The sequence below is a fragment of the Grus americana genome, chromosome 3 (assembly GCF_028858705.1).
Source record: "Grus americana isolate bGruAme1 chromosome 3, bGruAme1.mat, whole genome shotgun sequence".
Taxonomy (NCBI): domain Eukaryota; kingdom Metazoa; phylum Chordata; class Aves; order Gruiformes; family Gruidae; genus Grus; species Grus americana.
The window spans coordinates 61,181,150-61,208,698 of record NC_072854.1 but is presented as its reverse complement, the minus strand read 5'-3'; the positions used below and the strand labels follow the sequence as shown (position 1 = coordinate 61,208,698).

The 27,549-nt window shown below is 37.5% G+C and overlaps 1 protein-coding gene across 13 annotated transcripts in view; it reads left to right on the top strand.

Annotated features, from left to right (window-relative positions):
• EPB41L2 (erythrocyte membrane protein band 4.1 like 2) overlaps positions 1-27,549 on the top strand; it is a 125,442-nt gene that overhangs the window by 60,747 nt on the left and 37,146 nt on the right. For all 13 annotated transcript variants that reach the window (XM_054819631.1, XM_054819629.1, XM_054819627.1 and 10 more), the window contains 5 exons: positions 11,295-11,399; positions 16,806-16,848; positions 24,440-24,515; positions 25,901-26,119; positions 26,571-26,658. In XM_054819631.1, coding sequence (XP_054675606.1) covers positions 26,082-26,119; positions 26,571-26,658 — 126 coding nt within the window. In that variant the 5' untranslated portion in view covers positions 11,295-11,399; positions 16,806-16,848; positions 24,440-24,515; positions 25,901-26,081. The remainder of the gene's footprint in view (positions 1-11,294; positions 11,400-16,805; positions 16,849-24,439; positions 24,516-25,900; positions 26,120-26,570; positions 26,659-27,549) is intronic.

Here is a 27,549-nt window from a genome sequence, read left to right as displayed (position 1 = left end):
AGAAGAGAAGGCTCCGGGGAGATCTAATTGCGGCCTTCCAGTACCTGAAGGGGCCTACAGGAAAGCTGGAGAGGGACTGTTTATCAGGGAGTGTAGTGACAGGACAAGGGGTAATGGGTTTAAGCTGAAGGAGGGTCGATTTAGATTAGATGTTAGGAAGAAATTCTTTACTGTGAGGGTGGTGAGGCACTGGAACAGGTTGCCCAGAGAGGCTGTGGCTGCCCCCTCCCTGGAAGTGTTCAAGGCCAGGTTGGATGAGGCTTTGGGCAATGTGGTCTAGTGGAAGGTGTCCCTGCCTATGGCAGGGGGGTTGGAACTAGATGGTCTTTGAGGTCCCTTCCAACCCAAACCGTTCTATGATTCTATGAATAAGAGGTGTACAATATGCTTAGGTGAAAATGCAGTATGTCCGTGGCAGTAACCAGTAGACAGGGACAGTAAGTAGATTGTGGTGTTTTGCTAGCTCTTCTCTTCTTTGTTTTTTTTTTTTTTTTTTGTTTTTTTAGCTGAGCAACGTTTGTAAAGATGTTCTGGTATTTGGTTTGATCATGGAGTTTCACAAGTGCATTGTGAAATACCAATATAAAATTTTTCCTGTTTACACAGGAAAAATGGGAGTGCTCTAGGGCTTTAGGGCTTCTTATCCCTATACCCTGTAAGCAAACGTTAATGCTACATTATTGCCAACTGAGAACAGCAGGAGTGGAAGTAGGTTTTGCATAAGGGAATCATATATCATGTCACTCTACCTTTTTTTTTTTTTTTTTTTCTTTTTCCCCCCTGGAATCTTCAGAAAGTAGTTGAATTTTGGGAGCAAATATTTATAAGGAACTCTGATGAATGTATGTACTATCAAAACAAACAAACGAAACAAAATCAAAAACCAGCACAAATTGCAATGCAATTATAAACTTAGTTATATCAGTACAAAATTTGCATGGATATGCACTTTGTTCTAACTGGAATTATTTTAGTTTATTTTGAATGTATTAAGTACATGTGCAAACTTAGCCTGTATTGTATGAATAAAATTGGGATTTATTACATTTTAAAGTCTCGTTAAAATTAAATTGATTGTAACTTCTGCATAACAAGACATTTTCTCAGAATCTATGTTGAATCAAAGCACCTTTTGGAACAAAAAGAAGTATATTTGTTTGTGACATGTAGAATGCATTGAGAGATATTTCAGAGTAAACAAAAATTGTTTTCTGTGACACATTGTTTCTGAAAGCTATTTCCTCTTTGTGTTGTCTCTCTAACGTGTTGTGTCATTTGTTCCTGAGTGCCACAGAATGGAAACAGATAGGAGATGCTCAGTTAGAAAAAATAGCTTTAACATATTGAGATAGCATGCTTATATATGAAATTGTTTGGGGGGGGGGGGGGAACCAAACAGATCACTCATGGCAAATCAGCGTGTTTTTACTGTGATAATAGAGACATCTTTGCAAATGGCTGTAACTTTATGCTGTTCTTTCATGGTTCAGAATTTGTCATCAGATGTTGCTGTAGGAGTACAGGTACCTTTATACTCTTCTTGTTTCTTTGCTACTTGTATGTTTTGTATATTGATAATTAAGTTCTTTCGTGACAATGGAATTATTTCTGGCTTGTTTTGTAGGCCTTTCCAGTTGCCCAGGGCATGCCTGATGTGCTTGATATTTGGCTTCCAGTATAAAGCACATCTCAGATATTTCTGTTTTGAATGTTACTTTGTAAATTAACTTATCACCTCTGAGAGTAAGCCGTTTGTTCTTTTGCCCTTAGAACTCTTTATTTTGCCTTAATAGGTCTTCTGACAGGTATGAACTTGCCAGTTTGAACTTTAAGTCAATAATTCTTTTCCTACAGAACTGTTTGAACAGATATTTCAGCTTCTTTTGTCATGATTTCCTTCAGTTTTTTTCTCATGTGCCTTTGTACGTTTATCACTTAGCTTTTGAAGATGCAAATTTGAAGGACCTGATTTATAGGCTTTTTTTCTTGAGTATAGCTTCTCCAAATATTCTTGTCTGAATGCCAGCATAGATAAAACATTTAAGGTACTCAACTATTGCCCAGAAAAGTCCATGACCTGTCAGCATAGTGAAGCCTTGTACCAGGTGAAACCTATTCCTCAGTTCATTGTTATTTGAAATTCTTACTCTGAAGTATTTTATGATCTTTGATTTTTCCTAGAAATGAACTGTAGTCAATTCTACTACCAGTATCTCTGTATGCATTGGTATCATGGATAGTTGATAAAATATGTGGTGTGTAAATGATTGCTCTGCATTTTGGCTACTTGCTCTGAGGAATTAAAAACTTTAAATGGCAGTAGAGTTATGAACTTTCATACCAGGCACTCTTCAAACTTGATTTTTTGGGGGGTTTTGGGAAGTCAGAAAGTTTCATAAGGAAGCAAAGTAACCTCCATTGAAATGTTGTATTTAAGCCCTCTCACATTTAGACCGAAATGTAGGAAGTTCCTTACGTCCACAGGTTCCATATTAACAAAATATATTTATTTTCTGCATTCTGTAGCTTTAATGTAAAAATGTCCAAAGCTCACTGTCTCTGGGAAACTTCTGAAATACATAATGAAATAATGTTGTATGGAGTTATTATGCTAAAGAAGATGAGTTATATATACACAACATGTGCATACATAGAGAACATGAGCAATTAATTAAATGAATTTATTTTAACCTTAAAACTACTGTAATTCTTAGAGATAATGTCCACATAGCCTCAGACTCCTCAGAGTAATGTGTGAATGCCTGCAGAGGAGGAAGAAACTATTGTTTGAATCGTTCTCGAGGAGCGTGACTTAAAAGAACTTTCACAGCCTGTGAACTGTTAGGGACTTTCAGTTACCTTTTATTACTTTCTTTAAAGAGAGTTGAGTTCACTTATAAGGATAGTAGCATGTAAGTGAATCAGAGAGACTTGTTAAAGTATGTGAGGATGAAAGATGTTGAGTAGTATTTGCAAAAATACAACTTTGTGCTTACTTAAAATGACAGGACCATATTAAAGGATAAAATAGCTTAGGTTCATGATTCAATAGTGTAATATTTGAGATGTGATAGCAGTTGAGTTTTAATAGCTTGGGTGAGCAGACTGTTGGAATGTTTGATATTTAATTTCTAGAAGCTATTTTTAAATTTTTTAGCACAGGTCAAAATTGTGTCATTTGCACTACTTCTTTCCTGATAATTGACATCTGTGGGAGCAGGTGTAAGTTATTGATCTTTTAGCGTGATCTATATGTGCCTCTTGCTTTCATGGGAGGGAAATCAACTTGCTTTTTGTCCTCTTGTTCTGTGGTTTCTGAAGTAGTTGAGAGGAAATTTTGTCATTAAATTTGGGATCTGTGATAAAGATTTGTTCAGATTTTCTGCTTTAAATGTAATTTGGGTTTTAGTAGAAGATAACACAGTTTAAACAAACAAAAAGAAGTACTAACTGCATAATCATTACTAGTTAGAAGCAAATGAAGATCCTGTTGGGTTTGTTTACTGCATTCGATCACTGGTCTAATTAAATATTTGTAACAGAAGGCATTTAAAGGATGCCAGCATTGACTGTATTTTATGCACGTATGAACAAATGAAATATATTGGAGTTGACATAGGTTCTATGGTTGCTTACAGTTTGCTAATACAAAGTAAAAATGTATTTGCTTAATGTACAGTTAAGATCAGCTTTTAAACCCTGAATTAAGAAAAGTCTGAATGAACTTGATACAGAATAGATGTTTAATTGTAGTTGAGTTTTGATTTGCAAATCTTTATTTCCTAACTGCTTAGATGTGTAGACTAGCGTGAATAGACCATAGTGGTTGTTTAAAGTATGACATCTTTTACTTAGAAAAAGGAAAATAGGTATGACATTAAATTTGATACATTTTAAAAATATTGGTCCAGGTTCAACAGACACCACTGAAAGTAATGTTTATGTGTGAAGTCATCTCAAAGCCAAAAGATGCTCTTCGCATCTCTGCAAAGCTCATGCAGAAGGAAGCAAACCCCTTTCTTTCACCTCTGGCGTCACCACAACCAAATGAATGTATATGGTATAAATGCCCTTATTTACATAGTCTGAATGTACATACCAATTTTGGCAGCAACATGCAAAATTACAATAATAGTACCTTCCTTGCTCTTTCAGTGTTCAAAGTACTGACTCCTGAAGAAAAAGAGATTTGCTAGGGTTTTAGATAAGATCTGAACAGCTTCCCACAAATTGAAGTAGGCAACTCTCAGAAAGGCTAAAGTCATAAATGAGCTCTGAAAGTTTTACTCTGTGGCTGAAGTGAGTCTTGTATCCTGTATAAAGATGGCCAACTGTGTGGCTTGGTTTCAGTAGGAAAAGGGGATGTCACAGTGATAGCAGCAATGGGCTGTTTTTACGGTTTGGAAGAGTCATCATCTACCTTGCTGTGCTTTGGGCACAGAGCCAAATGTTCTAGATCTGAAAATGACCAACCCTTCTGCCACACCAGTGTATCTTCTGCTTGTTTTTCAAAGCATGTGGTTTTTTTCCGTGGAGGTCTATTGGCACTATCCATCCCAACCTATGGCTCTGGTTACACTTTGGCTTTCCTCCAGGCTTTGGCTGCCAAAATCACCTCCCTTATGCCCCTGAGAGAGGATTTGTGTCCAGCCAGATCAAGTCTCTGGTCTTCCTCACTGCGTGGCAGTGATGAATGTAAGCTGTAGCGCAAAGAGGAGACAGCTAATAGGGGTGGTCTCTGAGCTGCAGGGTTGGTTTCTGCCATGGCCTGAGAGAAAAGTAACAGCACAAGGTTTGTCCTTGGGAGCTGAGTGGCAGAGGATGCATGGGGGATGCCCAGCAGCTGTGCCCAGTGCATGGCCACCAAGGGCAGGGACAGCCCCCTGAGCAAAGGGACTGCCTTGGGGCCAGGACCCAAAGCCCTTCCTCCAAAGAATGCTGGGCAGAGGGCTGGGCTGCGCATGGGGGCCTGTCACCCTGTGTCATAGTGCCACCACCCGACAACGCAGCAGTCACAATGCCCCAGGGCAGGATAAAGGGAGCATCCTCCCGTGTCCCACTGCCAGCCTGCCTGGCTTTGGTGTCAGGACAGAGCTGGCCTGGGGGCAGCCTGAATGCATTTGAGAGGAACTCCTTGAGGAACCAGTGGAATTACTTGGAGGAGGGGGCTGAGGGAGGAAGACTGGAGGCTGGACGAGGCTGCTGAACGTTCTCCCCTACAAGGCCAGCTCCCAGCAGGGCCAGGTTCAAAGCTCATCTGAAATCCTGCCTCAGCCTTTGAGGAACAGATGCCATCTCCTCAGGAGATGAGAAGAACCACCAGCACCTGGAGGTGCCCAAGGCTATTGGGCCTTTTCAGCTGGATGGCAGTGGCAAGATCAAAGGAATGCTGCCTTGAGGAGCACTGCAGAGCTTGCTGTCCTCATCCCCTGCAGAGCCAGGGGCAGCAGTTGTAAGAAATGGGACGCAGAGATGTTGCAAAGGATCTCAGTGCTTTGGAGCACCCACTGGTGTTCTGCCAGGCAGGGGAAGGATTCTTGCCTCTAAGGCTGATCAGGCCGGGGGCTTTTTGCTGCTCTTGGAAGCCCCTGAGATGGCTTCAGCCTGAGGGAGAATAGGGCTTGGGCATCTCCTGGGAGGTGTGACCAGCCTGTGGGAGGAGGCCGGTCTTGCTCACATGCTCAGGGAACAGCCGATCGCCAGTTCTGGGGTCAGGAAGGAATTTTCCCCCGGGGCAGATTGGCACTGGTCCCCGGGGGTTTTTTGCCTTCCTCTGCAGCAATGAGCATGACCACTTTTCAAGGCTCCTCTGGTCTGTTTTGGCTAGGTTACTGCCACCATGAAGATGGCCTCTTGTGCCCTGTAGCTCAGGAGAGCTAGGATTTTTTTTGCCTCCAGAGTGGGCTGGCAATGGTCCATGGGGGTTTTTTTGCATCCCTCTGCAGTATTGAGCATGGCTCCTTGCTAGGGCTCCTTTGAGCCATTGTGGCTAGGTTCTTGTCTGCTGCTTTTGCACCTCCAAGGTGCCACTCATGTCCTGGCTCTCTGTGGCTCTCTTTGCCATTGCAAGTTTGTAGTGGGAGCAAGCTCTGGCAGTACCTTAGTTCCATTTCCCCAGGTGTTCTTGCTTGTGCAAAACAGCCTGTGCTTGGAAGGGCTTGAGGCTTGCTGCGCCATCGGGAGCTGCCACTTTTCAGCTCTCCCCGCATGTAATACAAGCGCGGGGCAGGCATGAGGGCGCTTTTCATGCATCACTGGCCAAGAAGCACAGTGGAGCAGTTTTTTGCAGCTAAAGTATGCTTGTCATTGCTGCGTATCATAATTTGGAAAATACCGCATGGTGCCACACATTTCCTCGTCCTCTTTTGTGTGTGATCGGTACCGATCCTCATTCTTCAAGTTCTTGTTCCTAACGAAACTTGCTTAGCCTTTATTCCTGCTGCTACTTTCTATGACTTGCCTTTGCCAGACTGCAAAGAATGTTTTCTTTTTCAAGCTAAATTGAAAAATGCATCAGCCTGCTCCTGGCTACACGTGTACATTGTGCTAATGTTTGTGAGCACTGGCTCTTAAGCAAATTTAGAAAAATAAAATAAAATCCTGTTTCCACCTGTAAACTTTGTGATATGTCTCCTTGAAAGTGTTTTTGGAGCTGAAAACCCCTGGCACTTCAGGCAAATAAGTCTCATCATTATTCAACTCATGGTGAGCACAGGGAGTAGAATAGTTATGTTGTTATGCATGACAAGCTCTAACCTAGGTCTGAGAGGTCCATCCAGGAGCACAGCTCTCTGCAGTGCAGGTCCCAGACCCATCCAGGAGAGAGGGGCAGAGGCGGGCACAGCTACAACATGGTGCAGGCAGGGACTGAAGGCCCCAGGCTGAGCTGAGACACTCCGTCCCCTGGGCCCTTGGCAGGAGGCAGTCTGGGTTGAGGGTCCCGGGGGAGGCTGGTCTCAGCCATTGAGGCCTATGAGCACCCTCAGGACCTTGACAGAAGTAGACCTGCACTGCTCATATGCTCTCCTTTAGACGTTGATGGTTGGCCACTTTGGAGACAGAGTATTGAGCCAGATGGACCTTTGCTCTGATGGAGTACTGTTGTTCTTGGGCTTTTTTGTTTTATTATGTTTTTCTAAGGGAAAGGGCTCAGGTATTTCTAAAAATGACTACAAGGAGGAAAAAATAATCCATGAGGGAAATGAACAGATATTAGTCACCTCAAAAAGGTTTGCAACCATTTAGTTCAGGAGCACATCCTGCTTCAGACTGAGGGCTTGATCTGTGAGCCTCGCTACTGTCAGAGATGTGGGGTTTTGCCATCCTGTGGAAACCCAGCTAAACAGGATGAACACAGAAGACTTTCAAAAACTGTACTTCACACATAATTTTTTTTTTCTAATTTGTTCAGATGCTTAAATTATCTCGAGATGATCCACAGCTCTCACCCCCATCAGAAAGTACATGCCTCCTTCCCCACAAAGGGACAGAGCCAATGCCTAGGCTAGGATATGATTACCTATTCAATCTCTTCTGCTAGTGCAGGGCTGGGAAGAAATGTCATCAGAGATTTCCTCAACATGTACTGCTAGAGAAAGGAGGAGGTAGGAAGAAGAACAGAATATTTTTCAGTTGGAAGAGACCTACAACAGTCATCTAGACCAACTGCCTGATCACTTCAGGGCTGACCAAAACTGGTATGAGCCAGCAGTTTGGTATCACCAGCAAACTTGCTAATGGTCCATTCAACTCCTGCATCCAGATCACTGATAAAAATATTGAACAGAACTGGCAGCCCTGAGGAACGTCACTGGTGTTTATATTGCATTTATAGCTGGCAACTCTTTTCTAGTCAAATGGGTACATAATATCCTATTCTAATTCCCAACTGCATAGAAATTTCCATTCTGTGCATCTGCTGCAATTGCTTTGCTCTTGTTTGCACTTCTTGTGAGGAGGTGGTAAAGGACAGAAACCGTGTTACCGTTGGTTTTATGAAGTGCTGGTAATATGAGGTGGCATCTGTGGTGTCTAAATACAGACTTGGAATCGGTACTGGAATACCCTTGGTTACATGTGTTCTTTCTATGTTCTCACTTTAAAAAAGGCATAACTTGGGGGCAACAAAGTATACTGCTGTTCTGAGTACTGTTGTGTTTTAAACCGCTGGCTCTGTGAGGCTGTCCTCACTTCTCAGCCTCTTTAATATGCTCCCCTTCTTGGGGGGGGCTGAGTATGGATTTGTGTTGTTACTGCCATTCCAGCATTGGAATCTGGAATAAGGAGATTTCCTTGTTTTCAGTGCACACGTTTGTGTGTGTATATAGTATATACATATGCGTGTGTATATATTTATACATAAATGCATATCTAAACATACATATATAAGGTTAACGATTATCAGTTTACATATTGGTTGTGACTATCACTTGACACCTCAACCAACTGGTAGAAAAACAAATAGAATCCAGTTTAAAGAGTAATGTTAAACTGTGCAAACCGTGATGCTGCCTTTTTAGAGTCTCCTGCTCTTCTATTAAACACTTTCTAACTTCTGAAATGTCTGGTTCGCAACAGTTGTTTTTTCTATGTAACTTCAGCTCTTGTTTAGAGACACTCTTCTAAGACCATGCAGTTTACCAGAAAAAGTATATGTTATCATGTAATTTAAACTGTATAGTAATGCCTGTCCCCAGAGGGATTACTGAGAAGTTGCACTTGAAAAGTTTGGTTTTGCTAATTAAATACTTTTGCAGATTTTAAAACTATATCACAATATAAAACAAGTAAAGAGCTAGGAGTTTTTTAATTTTACAACTAGGATTTTATAATGAGAACCATTGCTAATACTGAGAGGCTTCTCATGCTTTTGAATCCACAACAGAGCTCTATAAACGTCACTTTCTGATGCTATAACTTTTGTATCATGCTGCTGTCTAGAATGTAGACTAACATGACTTGGCCTTCATGGCATGGTGGTGTTTTTCCTTATGTGGAGAAGAGCTATACACTTACAAAACCATCTTTAAAGATACAGTGGACACTGCCAGTGTATCCAAATTCTGTGTTGACTAGAACTTCCTAAGAAGAACTTCTACAATATTTTACTGTTACAGTTACAATATATTTCCTGTAAATTTGACTTCTTTATGTTTCTGTATGCCAAAGACTTGCTATTAACTGTGGGTTTTAGTTAATGAACATTATGAAAAGCTACATAACTAGCAACTGATTCCAGATATGGGCTTAATGATAACATATATTATTTCTGCACTAACCTGTAGATTTCCTTTACTGAAATGTGTGTGCCTGGAACTTGCCTTTGTAAGGTGTGATCACTGACAGGCACAATGATTTAGGGAGAAAAATTATATCTATTACATGCATCTAAGCAGGCTAAGCTTCTTCAAACCCTCTTGTGCTTATACTTTTCCTACTTTTGATTTAGCTCTTCTCTGTATAACTGATTTTTTTTTTTTTTTTAATCAAGCTGAAAGTGAGGCTGTCAGGAAAACAAAGTGGTTACTTCAGTCTGCTAGGGGAAATAGTCATCTGTCTTTCTGAAGAATTAGATTTCTGAAAGTACCAAACAGCTCCCTATTTCAAAAGTGACTCTGACTTCTAAGTTCCACTGCCTTGCTGCGATGCCTGGGCTGCTAAATGTGTTCCTCATTTTATAAGTGTTTCTTTGAACATTTTCTGATCTTTGGGACTGTAATGTGTGCTGAACAATGCAATCTTGAATAAATAAAGCTTTGGATTCTTGGGGAATAAAACAATGCCTTCATTATTTGCTCAGCACATACCTTCTTTTCTCCCTGCTCCCTCCGGTCCTGGCCTTAATGTTTTGTGCGGTGGAGCCGAGCTGCAGGCAAGTCCCCAGCTGGGGACGTTGTGATGGCTCTGCCGCTGTCTGCGGGGGACAATGGCTGCACTGTCCCCAGGGCCTACACAGGGGCAGTTGATGGCGTTTCTGTGGAATTGCAGTGGTGTATGGCATCCACTGAAATCTGTAGGATAAACAAATGCAAAAATTCCTTTAAGCTGCCAGGCCTCTGAAAATGCCATGTTGTGGCCTCATTGATAAATGCCACAAATAGCAGAACAGTCATGAAGGAGTTGGTTCAAACTGGGAGACTGCATGCCATTCATGTTCACATTTTAACTGTGGAAAGAAATTCTCATCTTCCCCACCCCTGCGTGTATGTTGTGAGCTGTCTGCTCTAAAACTTTGTCTGCTGTCAGCTGCCATCACCACCACCTAAAACTTGGTGCACAGAAATAGGGCCTGGGCCTGCTTTTCATTGCTAGCAATAGGGAGATACAGGATGCTTTTATGTTCCCAGTTCCGGGTACAAGAAGAACAGTGAAAACTTCAAATTGCCATTTGCTTAAGCTGTAGTAATACTGAGCTACAGCATGCAGCCTTTTTTTAGAAGTGTCCTCAATTACTACTATAAAGTAACAACTACAATATTGAAACTAACCTCAAATAAAAATGTGATCTACATTGTTGTTGTTGTTACTGACTTCTCCAAATAGTATTTTTAGGAAGAATAAAATTCTTTAAGACTGGTTTTTATTTTTGAATATCCAATGGATCTGTTGGGTACTGAGAGAGTTCATAAATCCACGGATAAAAGGCAGCCCTCTTATTTTCTGCCCCTGAAAACCTCTGCAATATAGACAGCTAGACATGTTGCTTATGCTCTGTTTAGACTTGTATGCTACTTTTTACTGCTCTGATCACCGACTTCTAGTGGTCTGCTTGTTCTTTCTGTCTCTTGAGGATGATAACATGCTTTATTTTTTGGGGGAGTTCATATCACATGATTTGTAACAGTTATTGAGATGTATGCCAAAATGCTAGAAATGCAGAAGTTAACAGAAATTAACACTGTAGGAAGTATATGAATTTTTAGAACATAGTAATATAGAAAAAGTTGGCTCACATGAAAAAGTCTTCCATTATTTTCAAAATAAAGATCTAGAAAAACTAAGAACTATTTAGTGATATTTAATGGTGCAAAATATTTAAATCAGTTTAGTTACTGAATTTTCCTTGTGCATTCAAGTCAACTTTTTTGGTGAATTGAAAAAAAAAATTGAAATGTCTTCATTTTTGTCAATGATGTGTATAGATTTCAAAATATGGTGAACAGTGTAGTGAAAGCTACAGATTTGTAATCGATTTTATTGATATCTTAAATTTTCCTAATACCATCTAATTACAGTACCAGTAATTAAGGATTTACTGATAGTACTCTTTTTTTTTCTTCCCTTCCCCCCCGCAGAAAAAAGCAAAAGGCCAAGTGCTGTTTGACAAAGTTTGTGAACATCTCAATTTACTGGAAAAGGACTATTTCGGGCTGTTGTTTTATGAGAATTCAGAACAGAAGGTAAGCCTGTATGGGTTTTTTGTTTGTTTGTTTTCATACATTGCTACTGACTTCAACAGTTTAGTGAGGTATATTGTATTAAATGAATAACATTAGAAACATTTGAGTAAACCATTGCAAAACACCATTTCTAGTCTACTGTAAACTTGCAACATGATACTGATGTGTATGTTAAGATACCTAACAAAGTGCTCATTTATTATTTGGCGTGGGGGAATATTTAAAATATCTGCATTTTTGAGAAAACTGAGTAATTGCTAGGCTTTATAGTAAAAAGTATACTATACCATCCTTGCAAGTGAAGACAGGAAATTTTAACTAATATCTTTGCCTGAAATGTCTGTCAACTCCCCAAAGTTCTGAACACTTTCATTTTTTACATTTTTTTTTTTAAACAAATAAAACTTTGGATGATAAATAATACAAAAAATTAATCTTTTACCTGACTTTCCAATAATTTCATTGCCTTTTCTTATGTGTGTTTAATAATGCTTTGAAGAGGAACATGAAGGAAATCTTGCCCCTAAGTCTGTAACTCTTAGGCTTCAAGAGTTCCTTTTTTATTAATTTTAAGCTTAAAGAAAATTTTAGCATTTGTAAAGATGAAAGTCTGGGTTGCTGCAGAGTCTGTCTCTTTTCTTTTTCTTTTTTAATTTCTTTTGTATTTATTCTAATGTACTTCTAGTTGAACTAACAGATTTTTTGATATTTCTTAGTCTGTTAATAGAGGAACAGAGCACCACACCATAAAAAGAGCCTATCTGTTTTTTCATGTGTGCATCTATGTGTACACATGTAGTTATCATTGATACTGAGCTATAGTGTATTTACCACGTGAAGTGGGATTCCAAGGTTTTATGGCACACTGAGGATGATGTGAAGTTATTTATTCAAACTAGTTAAGCTCCTGTGAGGCATAGAGGTTGGGTAGGGACAGTTACTGAAATATTGTTGCCAGTTCTGGCTTCCTCAGAAACTCAGGTCAACCAGTGGTTTCCTTAAAAAGATCTTCAGTTGAGGAAATAACTACAGGTACTTAGCCTGCAAATAGAGATTGATTATCAGAGTTGAACTACTATATCCCTTGGAGTATTCACTCAGATGTCTTTCAAAGCCTGAGAAGGAAAAGGAAGGAACATTCAGTTGTGGATACGGAAAAGGAGGTACTCCACTTAAATTTCCCAATTTAAATGGGTTTTCTTTTTGTTCTTTGAATCTACAGCATTTAATGCTTGTTCAACAAGGATTGTCTGTGTGCCCATTGCAGATGATTTCTGACCTTTTCATTTTAATTTGGTTTCCAAAGCTATTAGAGCAGCTCTTGTTTTGTGCAGTTGGCATATATTTTACAACTTTAGATATATGTACGTGATGACGACTGTTGCATTCTTCATTACTGTTTTGTTTTTACTGACACTTTAGTAAGAACTCACTGCCTGATTTTGCTTTCTTTCTGCAAAACTTAGCATTTTGTGATTGCTGTCTATAAATATAAGCAGCTATGAGATAATTAGTAAAATGTTGAAACTGTTTGTTTAATCTGGCTACTGTGCATCATATGACTGTGTCTGGATAATGGGATCTCTGTGGTTTGATTATTTATATGTCCAGGCTAAGTCTGGCGCACTCTTCAAAAGAAGAGCAGACCACTTGACACCTGAATTATAGATAGCAGCAGGCTTTTAGTTGAAAATTTTTGGAGAAATTTGGTCCAATTTGTTTTGAAGACTGAAAAAAAGTCACCGTTGTTGGATTTTGTCATCTTCATACCAGTAAGTTCTTAGTGGTATTTGGAGAACAATAAAGAAGAGTCTTCCCTAGCAGGTATGCATTTTCCACCTCCTACTTTCTATTGCAGTTTTAAGCTTAATTTATGGTGAACTGCAGGAACTACAAGATTTTGAATGCCAGTGAGTAACAGCGAAGGAGGGGTTTATTTTAGAAATTTCCTGGCTGGATAGCCCATATGCTCTAGATTGTACCCAAAGTGCCATTGCATGGATGGTACTATGCCTCTGGTGCAGCTCTAAGTTGTGATTGCCAGATGAGTGGGAATACCCAGGTTTTCAAAGAAGAATTTGAAAACATGGGCTTTTGGCATGAACCACACACTTGGCTAAGTGCTCACAGACTTTGACGAGTTGGACATTCAGTTCCGTAACATGTGCACAGTTGTAGAGGCATGTTTATTTTTACTGCTATTGTCACTCAAGTTACCTAATTTAAAGCTACTACTTTTTTACAACACCATGTTTAGAAGTTCTTACACCAATTATGGTATGAACTGATAATGTGAAGTGTAGCTACTGCAGTGTCTTAATATGGCAAAATTACTGGTTGTGTGCTGAGAGACTTCCCCTTCCCCAGCTGCTATTTCTCTCATGCTGATAAGTTTGAAATTGTATAACAAAACACAGAATTGTGCTCAGTAAGATTGGAGCACTCATTTTTGTTATTAAAGGGATTTTTGTAATACATGGATGAAGAGCATTTAAATTGTTTTCAGTATGTTAAATATTTGTGGTATGTTTTTAATGAAACCTGTGCTTCTGTTTTGGGACTTTTAAGTGTCTCCACTTGTTTTCATTCTTTTTAAAAAAAAGGAAAAAAACATGTAACAACTTATGTTTTGATTTAGTTAATAGATGGGGGGGGGGTGGGGCTGATCCATTATCTTCAGGAATAGCTGCCAAAGAATGCCTGGGGACTTGGAACTTTCACTGGGTTTAGGGCCTTCTCCTTTGTTCACCTCTGTAATAAGTTTGAATTCTTTTTCTATCTCAGTACCAGTTCTTTCTGAAGCATTTTTTCTCCTGTTATGACTGTTGCCTCTTCAGATTAAAATGCCACAAATCTCTGACCTCCAGGCCAGTCAGTACTAAATGCTGAATGATGTGTTTTTCTCATTCTTGTGCACTCATCAGAGCCACCCATTTATGAGCCAGCTGTTGAACTCAACGGCAGCTGTGGGGTGTGGAAACTGAATGCCAGGCACTCTTTTGAATTAGAGCTGCTCCCTAATGCACCATCAGGGTACCATTGGAGGAGGAGTCCCATTAACTTTTCTCTATGGGTGTTCTGTGCAGTGGGGAGAGATGTTATGTCTTCAAATCAGACTCATTTTTGTTAGCTTTAATACGCATTTTAAAACTATTTCAGTCAAATTACTCATTAAAGTTTTCTTTCGTGGTTTTGCGAATGTTGTATTTATTGGTCTAGAGTTTAGTTAGTGATTTCATTGCATCAAACCCTCAAAAGTTCATGAATGCTTAATTCACGCTGTAATTGGTCTGCAGAAGTGTTAGAAAGCTTTTGCTCTTATGTTCTGGGCACCAGCTGGAAATGCTGTTTTTCTGGATTTGCACAAAATACTTTTGTACTGGTAGAGAACATTTTGTTGTTCTTTGACAATTCATTATTTTGTCTCGTCTATAACCTTACAATTCACACATTAAACAAATAGATTTCTGCCTACTGGAGCAAAATAGCGTGTATACACTTTGTCTTTTGTTTTGAAAGACAGACCTGTCTGTTCTGCATTAAGAGGTCTATTGCAGGGTAGATTCTTTCAGTAGTTTGTTTTTTATCCATAACAAAAGGCAGAGATGCAAAAAACCCCCACTCCTGTAATTATGCATATAAATGGAATATCAGCATTTGATTTTGTTTGACAGAACAGTAATGAAAGTTGGTGGCAAAGTAGGCTTCCAATAAGCTTACTCCAGGTTTGGAAAAGCAGAAAATGAACTGTATAACTTCTGTAAAGAAAGGATTATTCTTCTCGTCTTGCAGCATATTCTGTATTGTATATTCTTTTCTCCTACTTTATAATGATAAAAGATAAAGCACTGAAAGTAACATATACTCACAAATCTTAGTTTTCTGCTGTAGTTAAGCCATGCTATATTCTATACTTATTTACTTTATACTATACTTTATCTAAAATTCAAGAGTTTAAGCTACTTCTCGTTATCTCTGTAATTGGAAGAATACGGCTGTATATAATTTTGGAAGGGAATTCATGCCAAAACTGAAATCCTAGGATGATAACTGTAGCTGAAGTGAGTCTTGGTGAAAATTATTTGAAGACTTCTGTTGTCTTCCAAGGCCTTTCCCTGTCAAGGCTTTTCCAACAGATAGCGGTCTTTCTGACTTAAGCAGAATAAATGGTATCCAGATCTTTTGGAGAAGTGTTTTATATATCTTTCTTTGTAACAATATTATGGACTGTGCATCTCTGCAAGAATTATAGTAGCTATGAAATGTAGAGGTCACAGACTTCTTAAAGCAAGAAATGTGAAATAATTCTTTTTTAATTACATCTATAAAAATTATAAAAAGGGGGTTTTGCATTTAATTTGTAAACAGTATTTGTGTACTATATACATGCTGCATTTGTGATGAAATCAACTTCCATCAAGGTAATTTACAACAGGGAACTTAGTATTTTGGATCATATTCATAGAAGCCACATCCTTTGTCAGCAGAGGTGATCTACATTAAGGATTTGCACTAGCGCAAAACCGTATAGTTTCACATTCTCATAATCCATACAGACCCATAGAACTGTGGCATAGCATGTTTTGTCTCCTTGAAATAACTTTGACTTTGGGTGGAAAAACCTGGAATAAAGACTGAGCGATACAGGATTATAAAACAATTGTCGCATCTGTAGTTTGGTACCATAGACTGAAAGGTGAGTCACATCATACCCAATATCCATTACTTGGCTAGGTAAGGCAAGAAACATTGGTAGAGCTATGCCTTTAGCAACGTCTGTGCCAGCACCGAGGTCCCCACTGACTCTAAAGTGGCTGATATGTGCAGTGGTTTGTGGAAATGCAAATGTTATTATAAGTTAGTTGCTAATTCTTCCCTACTTTGCACACCTCTGTCTTTGAAGTGTGCTAAGTCCTACTGACAGGCTGGTTGCGTGCATGTGTGTCTGTTCCATGTATAATTAGTCTCTGGAGTTCAAGAGAAATATCTTAAGTAACGCTATGTGGGTGAGTAAGCACAGACACGTAGCGATTACATAGCCATTCCTGAAAAGTCTGCTTATGTCAATAAAAGGAATATGAAAGAAAATTGTATTTGTCAAATGTAATTTGCTAGACCACCTTCGCTGTAAGACTATCCACTTTTCAAAATTACAGAGCATAAATAAAGCAATAAGACAACCATGAAGGCAGTGGCATTACACAGTTTCATTTATGTGCATGGGTGAGGATAGTTGCTAGCAAATCACAAGTTCAATTTTAGAATTCTCTTGCTTATTTTAAAGTAGAACAGATGTCTGAACAATACAAACTTTAACTGCACTGTATGAAATTACTTCACCATCTTCGGTCTGAAATGAATTTAAATGCTGGTTGTGTGTTGTTTGTTTTTTTTTTTTTTTTTCAGAACTGGCTAGATTCTTCGAAGGAAGTTAAGAGACAAATTCGAAGTAAGTACTTCTGTAGTCAGACGTAATGCTTCTTTTATTTCCTCACAGAAATATCTTCATAAACTTAGCCTGGATGTCAACTAAATTGTACGCTTACAGCATTAAAAGAATTTATATCTGATAATGACGTATTCAGCCTTAGAACAGAAGGCAAAGCTTCTCTTTCTGTCCATTGTCCAAGAAGGAGAGAAAGAATCACTCAGCCTTGTGCTGTAGAAGTTAATCATTATACTGGCTGCTACCCCAAAATTTTCCTGTGTTGTATGTGACTAATAGTTGATCTTTTTGCATCCTGAGACAGTAGATGTCATCTTGCAAAGATTGCTATAGGACTTTCTGACTTCAAAGAATCACCAGACGAATATGAAACTATAAAAAGAGAATCAATACATCTTACAGAAAATGTATATTTTTTTAATCCTGATCAGTCCAGCACTGGCTTTTTTGATGTGTCCCATCATTTCCAGAATGGAAATGGAATAGAGAGCATAATTTTTGAGCGTCTTACTACAATGCTTTTCAGACTGAATCCATGTGAGAAGTCTTTCTACTTCCTATATTCAATACACAATGAGTAATTTATTTTATTCTGCATAAAACTCTGTCAAAGCTCTTCACTAGCCAGGTAGCTTTTGTAGTAGATAGGGGAGTGAAGGGACAATAAATTCAGGAAATACTCTTTGCGAATATACATTTCTCAAAATAAGTAGCCACTAGGAAGTGCTAGATAGCCCTTGCCCTCACTGAAGTTCTCATTGCTTTACTCATTTGTGGCCAATGCAGCAGGGTTTTTTGTTGTTGTTTTGGTGGAAACCTTCTTTTGTTAGTGCCTGGTAGGAAATGTAAGTGGGGAGGAGATGATAATGATGATAAGATTTACATGTCTACGCTTCCAACACAACAAGAATTTAAGTTATTTGAGAAACTGACTTTGAAGTCTTTTGGGCACTGTGATCCAGTGGGAACAATTGTAATTAAGAACAGCAGTGTGTTATTTGCAATGATAAACAGTTAGTTTCTTTACTATTGTTAACTTTCTGTTTTAAGGTAATACTCACATTTTTCCAGAAATCAGTGGCATTAATTCAGCTTTCTTTAGACTGTTCCCAATTGATGAATCCCTTACTAGAAAGGTGTGGTTTATATTTTCAGTAAAGAAATGAAAGTTACAGAAGCTTCTTTGGAAGCTTTCTTTTTTTTTTTTTAATTAACATACTCTTGTATAAGCAATCTAGACCTATTAAAATAGAAAAAATAGAAAATGTGCTAATATACCTATGCAAGTAGAGGCCATCTTTTAATTAAGGAAAAGTTACTGGTATTGTATTATTTATAACAATCTCTGTCTCTCTTGCATGTGAACAACAGCAATGCTCTGCACATTGGGCATGTATGTACAACCTGTGACTGGGGCAGACAAAATAAGAATCCCGTAGTCTCCCCCAAGTCATGTTCTACATCAGGCTGTCTCTTGCTAAGTCAGGGTCCTAAGGCCTCCTATGTGATCTCTCATTTGTTCACGCTGGCCTTTGACTGGGCAATTATGTTGGATCTCAGCAATTACTGATGTTACTTAGGCTAATGAACTTGATCCACAAACTACTGGTTCTGTTCTCAGGGCTACGAAGGTGGCAAAAAGCTTGTTTGCTTTCAGCCAGCCTGATCTCTTCAGGAAAATTAATTCTTGACTTTTTTCAATTCATGTAATTGGATATCCACTGGCATGTGTTAAAACCTCTAATTAATTCAATCAGGAACAGGTTGGGTAATTACATTTCTGTCACTATCTTCTTGAAAATGACTACACCTGAAGTGGATTCAAGCTTTTGTGAAACTGAGGATTTTAGCTTGGATATAGTGGTGGTAGAAGCAGTAGCAACTGACCTTGGAATAGTCAAATCCCAGACTTCACAAAGAGTGTGGTGGTTCACCCTTATATAAAGCTTAATTTGAGAATTTATCTGTGTGCGATATTGTACATGCAGTTTGTATGGAACACATGATGTTCCACTCAGTTTTGTCTGTGAGTATTTTCATTACTCTCATTCTCAGTGTAACGGGGCTGAATAAGTAAACTACATAAGCCTGGTTTCATCATAGCATTAACTGCGGTTGAAGACCAATCTTTTGCCTGCAATTTCAATGTTCACAGTCATATCATGGGTAAACATTAGAGATGTGAATGTGTAAGCCACCAGTTTTGGGAAGCCTAATTACTTGCTCTTGTTGTTTGTGTAATTGAACTATATAAAACTGAGTTATAAACCTTCTCACAAATTTTGCAACCATAATTTATACTCTTCCAAGTAAATATTTAATTTCCATGCTGTGTGAAATAGTGGTTTAAATTCAAGGTAATATCAGTTAAAGGTTATATCAATTAAACCTATTTCTAGTCTGCAGCATGATTAGTATTGTTATTGCAAAAATACAATTCTATGATAAAATATAGAAACTCCCATATCTCATATCCTGTCTTTTTTATCTTAAAAGAAATGGGGAGTATTTGGATGTTCTGAGGGCAGAATAGACTGGTGTAGGGGTGGGTTTTTGTGCATTCTCACCTGATAAAGGACACATTTAACTGTTTTTGCTATTGAAGTTAACTAAAGTTGTCTTACTGTCTTTTGTCAAGAGAATGCTTATTTAGCCAGAAAGATTTTTAGAAGCTCATCACTGTACCTATGTTGTCCCAAAACTGGGATTTCATTTACCTGGCCAATACACCAATATACACACAGAGCAGAGGTATTTTATTGCATATTTGCGCAGATATGGGTGTCTGTCCCAAGACAGCACACCAAAGCTCCAAATCAGTGGTTATTTATACATAAAACACAAACATATTCGTCTTTCTAATACATATGCATTTTCTATTAAATGATTGGTTTAAATTTCTTCATCTAGCATGCAAACTAGAATGCAAGCTCAGTTCTTTTCTCCGCCTTTATCTTTTGAGTAGGTGCTATAACTGGGGTAGGTGGTCCATGGGTCAGTGGTCGCAATTCCCCTTGCCGGAATTAACTTTCCCCTACTTTCTCTGTACTTTTGGCAAGTGAAAATGGTTCTTCATGGTTTACTGACTTAACTAGTAATATATCAGTTAACCTTCAGCTTTTAACAATCACAACCTACTTATCAGACAAAGGTACATTATTTAGATATTTCTTGTCTGGCCTTAGACCAGCAGGGGTAGGGCTACACAATGGGCTTTTGCAGCAGCATGACAACTTCATTCATATCACATTTTTGCATTTGGTTTTACTGTAACACCTAGAATATGATTAGTCTGATCTAATCTAGGTTAACTGTGTCCACCTAAGGTAATTGCACTTGTTTTCTGAAGGAAACAGGCACTTTCAGGAGGGGTGTGAGTGCATTTTGAAATGGGTGCCTGAGAGGGGAACCAAACCACCCTTTGCAAATGCCTGGGTTTTTTCCATTGGCTCTAAAGGAAGTCAGTGGTGTCTTGTGTAGAGAACAAAATTTCAGTAGTCTAGGGCTGAATGAAACTATGTCCACTGGCATCAAAAAAGATAATGGTTATAGGGATAGAAAAGTTATTTTCTTTTTAGAAATGAGTGATTAACTGAAGGAGTGAAGACAGAAAACTTAATTTTCTTCTTGATTCAGTTTAATTAGAGGGGGTTGAGGGAAATCCTCTGTAATTCTATGGAAATGGATTAGAACAGATGAAACAGTACAATAGGCAAGGCAGCTGGTGGTAACTCTTGGGCTACAAGTTTAAACCCTGCTCCTTACTTATGTTGAAGACTGTTCTCAACATCCTTTTGTTTATGGGCATCTAGTCATTCAGACTGGAGAACTTAGAAAGAGCCAAATGGAATACCGGCCTTGTCTTTGAGACATATGTAGCCAACAATTAAGGTAGTTCTGGGAATGTCATGGGGATGAGATGGATTTTTGACATTGGTTCTATGGTATATTCTGCAATACAGCCTAAACATCTTAATTGCTCAGGAAAGAGGATGATATGGAAGGATAATGATATAGTTAAATATGTATATTTTCAAATTACACAATAGAGCAAATGATGATAAATTCATAAATACAATTCTGTGAGAATAATATATCATGAGTTGAGAATTTTGCAACACAATGTACTAAAATATTTAAGAAATTTAAGGTTTGTATTTAAAATGCTAAGGGAAGTTAGAGATAATTAAGGAACAGGCTTACGTTTTAAATGTACAGCTTTGGCTGTCTGATTTTAATGCTAACAAAATATGGTTAAGCTCAGGCATCAAAATATGGGGTTAATTTATGCAGGATCACTTTACTTTATCCATGTCTTTTATGTAAATAACTATGTATCTGTAAAAATTGTAGCTAACTTCAGTCTAAGCAATTTATGCTGGAATTGGTAAAGCTCATAGTTGGTGAAGAGAAATAAGCACCTGTGCTAGGGAAGAGTTGTCCCACAGAAGTGCTCCTGTATGTCTCCTAATGATAAAGAATGATTTGCAGTTTGGAGATGTCTGAGTTTGAGAGCCGAATCTAGTTAGTCCACCTAGGGCTGGCTGGACTCTGGGGTATTTTTTATATTTTTTTGAAAACGTGGACTGGATATAGATCTTATTTATTTAATTTTCCTGAAGGTAACTTAAGCAAAAATATAGAAGTAATTTTCTTAATTTTATGGGATTTTTTTTACATCTGTCTGTGAGCGGTGTGTCTGTCCTAGTCACACACTACCCGAAAAATGTTAGCTGAGACAGAGGTACCATCAGACGAAGCTTTTACTGGAAAAAACAACCCTCACTGATTTCTCAGTTTGAATGGGATGAATCATGTTAATTGTATGCTGCTAGCTGGTTGGTTATATTGCATTCTTTTTCTCTAAGAATGTGCGTAAAGTTGCAGCAGAAGCATTTTTGAGGTAACAAGCTGGCTAGAAAAATTTTTGACATTTCTGTGGCCCATATTATTAAATATCAAAACAGAGTGCCTTATCAGGGACAGAATGCTAAATATCATTTTAAATATCAGATTATTGTTTTTCTTTGTCTTGGCCACCAATTCAAAGCACCAGTTATAGTGTGCATTATTGTGTGAAGACAATTACGTTTGTATGCAACCATTCTGTGGCTATAAACAGTATGCTGTAGTGACAAGTATAAATATAGACTGTGCACATTGTAATATACTTGCTAGTCTATATTCAAGGGATAAATGTGCTTTCAGTAATCAGGCAATATATAAGGTCACCAACTGTCCAGAAAACATTTAGTAGAAAGTCGGCTACAACATTTTTTCTATGGATTAGCTATGGGAAGTAGTATCAGTAGACATTGACATTTTTCACATAGATTCAGAGGATTTATGCTCTTTTTAGCTTTTTATAATGAATATAGGTTGGTTGGTTGTTTTTTTTTTTCTTCAAACAGTGTCTCGGTCTCCTGGCTACAGTGCTTTCTGAAAGCTAACTCTAGAAATGCTGACAAGAAAGAGAAATAGGTTAAGCAGGAATTCATCTGTGACTAGTTTAATGGCAATTTTAGACCAGGAAAAATTGCTTAATTCCAGGAAAACCTGAAGACTGGTTTAGCACCTGTGTGGAAGGACTCATTCTTCATCCATCTCTCCCTGTCCCACAGCCCTGTTAACACGACAACTCTCCCTAACACTCTCTACATAGGCATTTTTTCCCAATTGCTTCTCTTCATCAGTTTGGCATACTCAGTATCAGCAGTTTTTCATTAAATGATGCTAATTTTGTGGGAGATAAATGATGGAAGTGGGCTAATCTATTCCAGCTTTAATTCTGTTTGTTCATGCTATATGTATTAATTAATGTTAGACATTTCTAAAGGTATTTTTGTCATAATTCTGTCTTGCACTGGATTGCAGTGGGTGATGCAATGAGGCATGTTTTACCTGATTCGGTACTACGTGTAGGGCCGATAAATTAGGCTTTCTCATTTCAGGAGTCCTGCCTTATTTTGTAAGCAAAGTTATCATTGTTCTAACAAATAATTGATAACTGGGAACATTAAGATATGCTAAAACCCCGAGCTCTCAAAAGGAAATAGTGGCTTAGCAGCCAGGTAGAGAATGAGGTTCATGTTTAAGCAGAAATTGAAGTGCTCCAATAAATAGTCATGTCTGGAAAACCAAAATAATTTTTGAAGTGTTGTGTTGAAATTTCTAATGTCTTTCAAAGGCTCTCCACCTTTAACAGCTGTGAAAATTTAAAATAGGATCTTGTTCAGAAAATAAGCAAAAATGTCAGCACTCTCTTCTAGCATAATATTGGAAATGGCATTTCAGTCTTTTTTTGTTATTGTTAAAATACACATTTTTCAAAGCATGATTTATCTGTATAGGACAGATTTAAAAAATTGTTTAATGTCCAAAATTCATCATTAGTAAGCTTCATAAAATGATTACCTTTTTTTACCAAAGATAATTTTTGCTAGGTCTTTCCCCAAAATATTATTTGCATTAGGAGAAAAAGGGTGAGAGAAAGACAAAAATGGCTACTTAATTGTTTCAAAAATATTTTGATTTCTTTGCTTATCTTTCTTCATCATTTTTAGCAGATCTACGTTGTAGTGTTGCTTTATGTTTGTCAAGATATGATAAAGCTCAGCTGCATTTGCTTTCAAGCAGCATGCAAAGCCAAACTATTAAATTCTTTTCCTAGACTCTTATTTTGGGATTTTTTTTTTATTACATATGTATGTCTGCATTGTACTTAATCTGTTTGAATTAAGAAAGTTCTACATTTTGTCAAGTTATTAGTACTTTCCAATGAACATATTCCTCTTGCACATAGTGTTACAATACTGTTACAGTAACATTCTGAGAAAGTATTTTCATTATTGATGAGCTACTTCAGCTTTCAAATCTTAAAAAATTATTTAAAACTAGAGCTATGACTTAAGGCAGCATTTTATGCTTTGCCAAATTATTAATCTAGTTTTAAGCATGCTTTTGCTTAAAAAAATGCATGTGGTGTTAACAATTCTAACACATGAGAATTTAAACTTAAAATAGCATTGCTATTGTAGTTGTTAATGGTATTGTTTCTCAAAAAAATATTTTAAAGGAGGAATAGCTAATGTTTTCTCTTCCATGCATTCTGTATGAATAGGAATAATGTACTTATTAGCTTTCTGTTGTATACAACACAGGCCTCATTTTGACATCGCATGTTCATAGTTATTATACAGTCTTTCAAACTAACAGTTTAAACAGGAGGCGGCCTTGGAGGAGTTGGAACTAAACATAAATTCAGTGCAAGTGTCTTTGAACACAGAGTGTTAATATGTTATGGTAGTTTTCAAATTAAAAATGTCTTCTGATATTTACATAACTTACTGTAAAACATGGTTTAAAAATAATTTGTAACATGCTACTCTTTCGCTGTATGTGTATATGAGTTACTACCTGATAATGAAAATAATCTATGCTTCTTACTACTATACTGTAAAAAGAGAGGAAAAAACTTTCTTCAAGATTTCAGTGATCTAAGATTGAAATGACTGCCTAACATTTTTCAGTAAGGTTCTTTCTTTGCTTGCTTCAACTTGTTTGAGATTGACAATCGGATATTTCCCATGTTCAGGTTTACCTTGGATATTCACCTTTAATGTGAAGTTTTATCCCCCTGATCCTTCACAGCTGACTGAAGACATCACTAGGTATGCATAGTTTCTAATTTTAAACTTAAAGTTACTGTCTAATTTGAAGGCCATATAAAATTTCTTCTTCAGTATCTGGATGCCATAACAGGTTTGGCTATTACTGGTTTATTGTCAGGCTGCTGCTTTGCTTTATTATATAGCACATAAGGGTGTGGGGGTATTGATATTAACAGCAAAACTCAAACAATCCAAGGTACTTCAGCAATAATCTAGGCTTGGTTGGCGAAAATGTAGTTTTATACATCTGCATTAAATAAGTGCAGATAAATTATGCAATAAATAAATTATGCATGTAACATAATAAAGCCTGAAAATAATTGTCTTCCAAAGTTCTCAGATAGAAAATACTTAGAATGCAGTGGATACCAGGCACCTAAAAAGTATCATTGCAAGACTAATATAACCAGTGGGTAGGGTGCAGGGAATTGACACTCATTTTTTCAGGGGTTATGGAAAACCTAACCATTTAGTTTTGGTTTGGAGTTAGCTGACTGCTGAGGCAGGATATATTTTACCACACATCACATCGCATCAGTCTTCTGCACAAAATAAGATAACTACACAAGTGTGTAGCTCATATATTACTACAAATAGTCTAAGGCATTTAGTATGCAGAGTAATTAAAAGCTGTCTGTGTTTTCTTTGAAAATTTTCAGCAAGTTGGTTGGCTTTTCAATTGTGTGTTCAGCTGATAAAAGCATTTTTATGGTTATAGCTTAGAGCTAAATTCCTTAAAATTTAAGCTTCACTTGTAAACCTTTTTTTTAATTTACATTAAAATCTGTGCTAGGGTAGGATGTCTACTGTTTCTTAACTTGTTAAACTTAGAAGACTAAGTAGAAGACTGCATACAGTACCCGAAATATTAAATTCTAATACATACATGGTTTAAGGAAGGGAATTATGGATTCAGTACTAAACTGGATTTCTTTTGTGTATTACATGACTTGATTAGCTTGTAAGCTGCAAGGGATAAAAAAGTTAGGATTTTAAAGTCAAAGGAAATACGTGCGTTTTTATTTGTAAACCTTAGATACCTGCAGGCTACAACGTGAAATGAAGGAGTTCCTAAGTCAACTTTCGTTACAAACTAGATACAGTTCTTCATTCATTTGTATTGGAAATCAGAATTTTTCCTGCTCTTCGCATCATTTATGAAAGTAATATCAACTCTTAAAAATGGAAGTGAAATGTATCGTGTGGCAATAATGCTCAAATAATGTAAGGTGTAGCAAATTATTAATGCATTGGCTTATTTTAAAATATGCTTATACAATTACATGCATCTCGATAAATTCTGACATATCTCTCAAACTGGCTGTTGGTAACACTTTGTCTGTTCTTGTTTTTGTTTGTTTTTTTCCCTTTCCTTTGTCTTGCAGATATTTCTTGTGCCTACAGCTTCGTCAGGATATTGCTTCTGGTCGACTGCCATGTTCTTTTGTGACTCATGCCCTCCTTGGTTCATACACCCTGCAGGCTGAGCTGGGTGATCATGACCCAGAGGAGCATCGCAGTGACTATATCAGTGAATTCCAGTTTGCACCCAATCAAACTCAAGAAATGGAAGAGAAAGTAGCTGAGCTACACAAAACACACAGGTGTGTCATACAGTGGGATTAAATGAAACCATCATGCTTTGTCAGTCACTTTTATGTCAGTTCTCTTAAGAGTATGTGAAAAACTCCTATGCTGGCATTATTGTTACTTTGGAAATCTTTTGCTGTGTAACTAGAACCTCTTACTTTCATGGGCTTAAAAATTTCACTTTAGAAATAGTAGCTTCACTAAGATCTCAGTAGAGAACTTTTGGAGAAAGTATTTTTATCTGAGCTTATGAATTAGTGTTTAAGCAACATATAGCTAAAATATTTTGAAAGAGTCAAGGTGGAAACCTCTACTGCTTTGAAAGAACACTTCCCCTTTAGGGCAAAAATGATATCAATACCTTACAAAGTGAGTTTTTTCTATGTGTCTGAATTCCAGGATTTCATTCAGTTTTGATTGTCAGTTCTTTTGTCAATGAACTCAAGACTTGTTCAATGGTTTTAGGGGCTTGACTCCAGCACAGGCGGATTCCCAGTTCCTAGAAAATGCTAAGAGACTCTCCATGTATGGAGTGGATTTACATCATGCCAAGGTATTGGGGATTCATTTTGGTTTTGTTTTGTTTTAGGGTAGAAATGCTTAGTATTAAAGAACATAGTATATATAGATTATTTAAAAAATTCATACACTCAATTCTTAGGTATAAGCCATTTATCTTTTACAATAAGTACTCAGTTAACAGCTCTAACATCCTTAGAATTTATTTTAAATCTAAGTTTATTTAATACATAGACATATGTGCAGCTTGGAAAGAGTATGTTATTTGAAAGAGTGGCTAAATACATTTTAAATGTCAGGGTTTTGATGCCAAGGAGATGTGGGGCCATAAAGTAAAGCCTAAAAGAACACGTAATTGTCTTTCTAATACTGTGACAGTTAAAACCGGGGGGGGTGTGTGCTTTTTTTTAATACTGCTTCTGGGTAGGTCAAATCAAATTTACATTTCTAGTGGGATTTTTGTAGTTTAAAACCTAACAAACCAACTAACCAACCTCCTCCCACTCCCTCGCACAAATCCAGAGTCTCAAATCATTAGGAAAATTAATGTATCATCATAAGCATATCACTCCTGTATTTAAAAAAGAAAACTAGACTTTTAAGTACTGGAGAAACATTGTTTAATTCTGTTTCATATGGAAACATTGTGCACTTGTTTTTGCAATTTTCCATAGACTCTTTCCTGTGTTCTGTTAGAAACACTTGAAAGAAATATACTTAAATACTTATTCACGTGTATCAACTATGTCTGTAACATTTATTCATTTTTTAATACAAATGTGGCGTGGTACTTCACTTGGTCTGTAATGTTTAAGGAACTTGGATTTTTAGAGTTTTATTGGAACTTTCTTTCACCATAGTGAAGTAACTGCAAGCATTAGAACTGCCGTTTGCCAGAATCTGCTTGCAGCTGTTAGCTATGCCA